The sequence below is a fragment of the Dipteris shenzhenensis genome, chromosome 11 (assembly GCF_047967505.1).
Source record: "Dipteris shenzhenensis isolate YYH24624 ecotype China chromosome 11, Dip_SZ_1.0, whole genome shotgun sequence".
Taxonomy (NCBI): domain Eukaryota; kingdom Viridiplantae; phylum Streptophyta; class Polypodiopsida; order Gleicheniales; family Dipteridaceae; genus Dipteris; species Dipteris shenzhenensis.
This window is the reverse complement of record NC_141606.1, coordinates 17,457,689-17,464,893: the sequence shown is the minus strand read 5'-3', so window position 1 is coordinate 17,464,893 and position 7,205 is coordinate 17,457,689. Positions and strand designations below refer to the sequence as shown.

General features: G+C 39.0%; 1 protein-coding gene across 1 annotated transcript; it reads left to right on the top strand.

The window, feature by feature from the left end:
* Positions 1–398: 398 nt before the first annotated feature.
* LOC147896693 (GDSL esterase/lipase At1g28570-like) lies at positions 399–1,568 on the top strand. The gene has a single exon (XM_087381937.1). It carries the CDS (start codon positions 399–401, stop codon positions 1,566–1,568), a length of 1,170 nt encoding a protein of 389 aa, XP_087238063.1.
* Positions 1,569–7,205: the final 5,637 nt, after the last annotated feature.

Sequence of the window (7,205 nt, the reverse complement as noted above, 5' to 3'; positions counted from 1 at the left end):
ACTTTAAGGTAGAAATTCTAGGATCTCTCTAGATTGTTTATCAAGGTCTCCTCTCAACAAAGGGATAATCAATGTGATCATTCCGATGCTTTTTGTGTGCTCCAAAGATATCCACCATGAAGATTTGATTTTTCTCTTGTATTACCATGGGAAGCATGTCCATGCTTTTGGAAGAGAAAGCAAGTCCAAAAGCATGTCCATGCTTTCTCTTCCAACCAATGCTTTTGGAAGAGAAAGCAAGTCCATGCTTTTGGAAGAAAGTCTTTATATACGAGGCTCCCATCTCTGTCCCTTCATTCACGCCATCCTCAGCCTCGACTGCAACATCTCGCTTTGCCATCTCTCGTCCCTCATTCACGCCATCCTGATCCTCGGCTGCCAACATCTACTAATAAGCCATGGCTCTGAAGTCTTATTTGATTCCCACCTTGTTAGCTCTCTTGCTAGCTTCCCATCTCGTTGGTACTCCAGCAGCACGTCCGGTACCTCCAGCGTCAACACCGACAGAAACCGAGTGCTATTCATCAGTATATGCTTTTGGAGATTCTACCACGGACACTGGGAACGCAATCATAATCGACAGTACTACGTTCGCCGTCGCCAATTCGTTGCCTTACGGCAGCACCTTCTTTGGCCAGCCGACTGGCCGATTCAGCAACGGACGACTCATGCTCGACTTCTTGTGCGAAGCTCTCAACATGTCTCTCGTGCTTCCTCACCTCCAGCAGCAAGCTGGAATACGTACGAGCGACAACTTTGCCGTAGCAGGCTCCACTGCTCTGGCGCCGGCTGTGCTCAAGGAATTAGCCAATGCAACGACTTTGACGCAATATTCACTCGACGATGAGCTCAAATGGTTTCAGGACGACATAGCGCAACTCGGCGTTCGTAATCTCGGAAAGACGTGGGTATACTTTGGCGAAATGGGTGGCAATGACTACAACTACGCCTTTCTGTCTGGAAAATCTCCCGCCGTCGTAGCCGCTCTCGCCCCACAGGTGGTCCAAAAACTGAACGACTCCTTAGAAGCGATCCTGAGCAGCGGATTAAAGAGAGTAGTGGTGCAGGGGGAGTTTCCTATGGGTTGCATGAGCATCTACATCCACCTGATGAATATGTCTGGATCGAGTGCCCCAGAGTCGGGCATATATGATGCCCACGGTTGTGTAGCAGGGGTGAGTGCAGTGAGTGATGAGCACAACCAATTGTTGCAGAAGGTGGTGGAGGAAGCAGCGGCAAACCATCCAGATGTGGAGCTCGTCTTTTTGGATACGACGGGAGCATACTTGCATGTGTTAGAGCATGTCTCTGATTACGGGTTCACTAACGTAAAGGATGCTTGCTTCGATTTGGGTCCTGCGCTCTTACGGAACAGCCACGCTGCCCCCGCCTCCGCCACTCCTTCCATCACGCCTTGTTCTGATCCCCAGCACTACGTGAGCTGGGACGGGATACACATGACGGACGCCATGTACCGGGCCATGACGGACCTCTTCCTCAACGCGGGTTTCTCCTCTCCCTCACCCAATTTCCTCACCACCGCACCCTGCAGGAAGCAGCTCCAGTAGGATCGTCAGCATACTTATGGCAGATGGATCTATTATTCTGTCTTGATTTGAAGTATATATATAGCTCTATTCTGTTTTGATTTCAAGTATTACGTAATCCCCAGTGACTAGTCGCCCTCTTGTCAGCATTGGTTCTTTGGTCTAAACAGCTGCATCTCCTTGCTCTAACAGCTTAGGCCATGGGTGTCCCCCCTTGTAATATATGGCATTTAATTTATTTTTGGTCTGCCCTCAGGGTAGCCTTAGCAACTATGAGATTTTGGCAAAGCAAAAATTAGGCATTTTTTGAATTTTTGGAAGTGCATTTTTCCTATTAGCCTCTTCTTCATTGGACTTGAATGCACATTTCTTGAATTTTTGGAAGTGCATTTTTCCTATTGGCCTCTTCTTCATTGGACTTGAATGCAGACTTTAAAGTGGTTGACTCTCTCTCTCTCTCTCTCACCTCTCTTTCTCTCTCTTTCCTTCTTTATCTCCTCAACCTTTTCTCCCACACCCTCCTCTCTCTCTCTCTCTCTCTCTCTCTCTCTCTCTCTCTCTCCCCCCTTTATTTCCTCCTCCTTCACACCATTTTAGTGGATTCCTTTTTGTTTACTTTTTTTAATCTTGGGTAGGCCTTATGAATGATTAAATATCATTCACCTTGTTTTTTTAAATAAAAGTTTGAGGAAGCTTGTTTTTGCAATAATACTAGAGACCATTTTGTTAAAATTTTTGATCGTGGAATATTTTTATGGTTAATGGATATGATAGGGTCTTGACTCTTGCGTTCTAGTTTCATTAAGGTAAAGTTCTGAGTCTTGGTCCATATTTCTAGAGATAGTATATTAAATCCCAAGAATAGTTTGATGTTCATTACTACGTATTCTTGAAAATGCTATATATCAAGGATGTTTTTATCGAAGGTATAGAAATATAGTATTATAATATACTGGCAAAAATTTTCATATTTTTAAAAGTTTCAAAGAATTGGCGAATTATATCTTTTGTTATAATTTTTGTTTCAAAACTTGGCTAAATATTCTAGGGCATTTGAAAAACTTTCAATTTTACAAATATGCTAAAAACTAGTTATATTGAAAACTCTGTCTTTTTCGTTTTACATAATTTCAAAATACATGAAAGAGCTAGCATTTAGGATACTGTAGAGTATACAAAACATAAAATTGTTTAAGGATAATGAATATCCTTCAAATCCAATGGGGGAAGAAAATTCTCAAAGTCTAGTTTAAATAGTCCAAAAAAGCTAATTATAGCCTTTTCTTTTACAGCTTGACTTCCAGAGTGCTAATGCTCTATCATACAGAAAGCTACTAACATCATAAGAACAAGAGTATAATCTCAAGCTAGGATCTAAGTTATCATCTAGCTTATTACCAAGCTTATTCTTCAAGTAACCGAGAGTACTAAAACACCTTTCATCCTCAATTGAGCCAAGAATAAAGGTTTGACATAAATTTGCAAGCTTGAAGTACTCAGAAATGTTATCTTGTAGGAATGTACTACGAGAGGGCTCATTCCAAAGCTGAACCATCGAACCTTGCATTTAAACGTTTTCCATTAAATTACTTTGCTGGTGCATGACTTCTCCAAAAAGGGAAGACTGTGAATAAAGCTTTCCAAAATCGAATAAACCATTGTACTTTATATTGTCCATGTCAATGTCCTATCCAAAGTGTTTTTTAAGAGCATCCAAATGATTCTTTAGACCTGCTTTGATACTTTCATAAGATCCATTGACCCAAAAATGTGAAAATATGATAGTAAATGCTTCCATTAGGTCATTTCGTGGAAACCTACTTCTAATCTCATCTACCATTGCACTTGCAACTTCACTAAGGGCATTTTTCACTGTTTGTACTTTCTTTAAAAAAGCCTCTTTTTTAATGTATTGTAGTCTTCTGTGTCGTTTGTTTTCTCTCGTCATCCTGAAAACCTGATTGTTTGCACGAAGGCAAACATGTCCTTCCTGATCACATGTTAAAAGTGAGGAATCCCCATCTAGGTCTATTAAACTTTTCCAATCTTTAATTAATTTCTCGTCTTGAAAACTGGAGCTTAACTTCTTATCATATGCTGTTGTTATACTCAAATTAGTGAGTTTTATTGCCTTGACATATTCATTGATATAAATATCCTTCGATTGCGACATTTTACTCAACATATTCATTTTGTCTAAAAGTGGATTAATTCCACACAATCCCAATATCGAATCTATGTAGGTCAATTTATGATACAAAATATCTACCTTTTCAACCTCTTCTTCTGCCGCCATGTGCATTAAATAGACCAAAGTCTTGTATTCGTCCCATAATCTCTTCACTGGCTGAACCAAAGATATCCATCTAGTATCCACATTCTTCAAAATCTTCCTCCCTTTTATACCTAGTGCTTCTGCAATAACTCTAAATTGATTGTATCTTTTTGGACTCTTGCAAAAGTAAGAGTAGCTTTTTTTAACCAATGTCTCGATTCATTGTACTGATGGAAATGTGGACACAACTTTGTAAGATAGATTTGTGTGATGAGCCATACAGTGTATCCCAACACAGTAAGGAGCATATTTTGTTTCTATTTATACAGAGACACCATTTCGACAACCTTGCAAGACTGAAGCACCATCACATGCAAAACAAATAAGTTTCTTGACCATCTCAGACTCTATCATGCCTCCATACTCTTTTAAAGCTTGGATCAAAACTTGCACTAAGTTATTAGCATTGGATTCTGAATTAAGTTTGTGTACATGTAAAAAATATGGTTTTCTCTTATTGTTTTCTACCACGTACAAATGCATTCCCAACCACGATGTAGTATCCACAGCTATGTACTCATCCAATGACACAGAAAAAAGTCTGCAAGTTTTAAAGTCTCCTTTAAATCATCAATTATGACTTGGTTCATGTGGTTAGCCATATCTGTTACGCTACTCCTTGACCAATGCAAGCTTGCCAAATTAGGAACATCCAAAAATTGAAGATATGATTGGTAACCCGAGAAGTCTATCAGTGAGTGGCCTTGCTTCAATATTTGCATGATAGTTGAGAATTGCACTATCTTTTCTCTATCAACCTGATAATCAATACATTCCCAATGCTTTTTCAATGATCGTTCACTTTTATTTTTGCTAGACTCTTGTGCAAGCAAGAACTTATTGTACTCAATCTCATTTTTTTAGTGGCGGTTATTTTCCTTGTCCCATTCTTTGATCACTTTCTTTTCATTACTTGTATTTTCTTTGGAGTGGACAGCAGGCTTAGAGCGCAGGTGTGACGCAGAACAGCATGGTGGCTCGTGTTCATCTTCTTGTAAACCTTCTCACAATGCTTCTCAATCATATCAATCTTCAATTGTAACCATGCCTCCTTTTTCCTTGCCCATGTGCATATTTTACAAATGGCCCACTTTGGTGCATCCCCAGTGTCCACTTGTTCTACGTCTAACCAAGGATATTTGGCTACCCAATCTTCTTGAAAATTCCTACGAATATCCCAAGCTCTCTTTCTCTTCTGCTTACTTGAAGAGTTGCAATTTTGTGATCATGCATTCTCAATGGCTTCTTTAGTTGCTGTTGACATTGATGATACTATTTCTGACATTTTTCCACTTTCCAATCTAGTTAAATCCACTACCTCATTATTTGTTAATGATGTGCCAGCTGATGAATTTTCAATTCCAATTGCATTCCCTTGATTACAGTTTTGTGATCCTGTCTTCCCTGCTTCCAAGACTTGAAAACTCAAATCCCTATAAAAACTATCATCGTTAAGCAGTGATCGAGAACATTGATTTCTATCATGATGCATTGTGCCCAAAGCATGTTCAGGAGTCCCATAAATTGCTTCATGATTCATGGATGATGAACTTGAAAGTAAATTCTCTGGTGTACTTGATGTTGTAAACATGTTTATATTAGTGCCCAATGATGTAGAAGGTAATAAGAAAGATGTCATTTTTGTATTTTTCTCTAGAGCTTGAACCTTCTTCTTTCTTCCCATGATAAGTATCTGTTTGAAAAATTGTCTTTATTAGTTGAGCATAAAATAGAACATAATTTCTTTTCTCTAAACACATGTTGAAAAAATAGCATAATAATTCTTATCCTTATATGTGCACTTCAAGTGCGTTGCAAATCAAGTATAACTCATCTTCCAAGAGAAGAAATACTTTGATTTATTTTCATACAAATCTACTATATGAATACAAAATGAATACTGTAAGTCCACCACATGAATACAACAACAAGATATTGCTAGCTTCAAAGCAACATTCATCTCATCAAGGGGCCACATTGCTAAACTTGCATTACATCCAAAGCAACATTCAAAGGTAGACTAAGTATATTTTCTATGTTGCTAGTTTCAAAGCAACATTCATCTCATCAAGGGGCCGCATTGCTAGACTTGCATTACATCCAAATGTTGATAGGATACTATAGGTATCCATAAGTGCTATTCTCTCTATAGAATTCTCAGTCATCATCTTTTCAAAGGCATGTTTTTTAATACACTTTAATAGTGCACTATCAGGCATGTGGCGAGACTGTTCAAAATACCCAACTGCATCTTTCCAAAACTATATAATCTCTGTAATTATAAATCCTAATGCATATATGTCTGACTGAGGGCTATACACACCTCTCCTAGAAAAACATTGAAGCTTAGGTGCAAACCACTTCTTTCGTGCATGCTCTTGCTCTTTCTTATGCTTCCTTTGTGTAAATTGTTGGTCAGTCTCTAGAGGTGTCTTCTTCATATCCTTAAAAGCTGTACTAGTCTCTGAAGAAACTAGTACCATCCCCCAATCAATTATGCCAACTCTACATGCACCATTTGCTATGAAATCTAACAGAATGTTACCAGGATGTATATGAATCCATTGATCCTTATGTAACCTTGCTAAACCAGCAATGAGTGCATGTATAATGTGGTGCACATTTCAACTAAAGTAGTTAATTTGCTCTATTTGCTCCCTTGTGCATACATCTTCCAATGTTCCTTGTGCCCTTGCCTTCGTTTCTTTGCCTCTTTTTAGGACTATGTCAACATAGCGCCTAAACCTACCTTGCTCATATGGTAAAGTTCTCATGAAGTGCATCAAGCTACCACCATTAAAATATGGTGTGATAGTCCACAAGGGCTCTTCTGGAGTTGCTGCAATAACATGAACAAGCACAGGATGCCGAATTTGCATTTGTCCCTCCTTCCTTGCCTCTCGTGTATGATCCCCTATGTCACCCTTATATTGCTTTCCAGCATAGCATATATGTTGTAATAATCCTAGAGCACCTGTGAGTTGTACTTTGTAGACAAATCCATATGTGCCAGAACCTATCTTTTCACCAACTTGGATCTCATTTTCAGTTATGTACATCATGAAGGACACATTGCTTATATGACTTGCCTTGATCTGTAGCTTTTGAGAATCACTACCTTGCACTTCTCACATTTTTCCATTCAAAATCCTTGCACTTTCTTCTCCTTTCGCTACTTCCTCCGCCCTTCCGAAAACAATTGCTGACTTTTTCTCCCAACTTACAGCTAGTATGGTTTTCACATCTGATCTTATAACCTTTGTCTTATTTTTAGCCCAGAAGGAGTTCCATAAATGCATCTTTTCCTCATTAATATCATTTGC

Excerpts from the sequence above, each read along its gene's own strand:
- LOC147896693 (XM_087381937.1), top strand. The coding sequence starts at position 399 with ATGGCTCTGAAGTCTTATTTGATTCCCACCTTGTTAGCTCTCTTGCTA.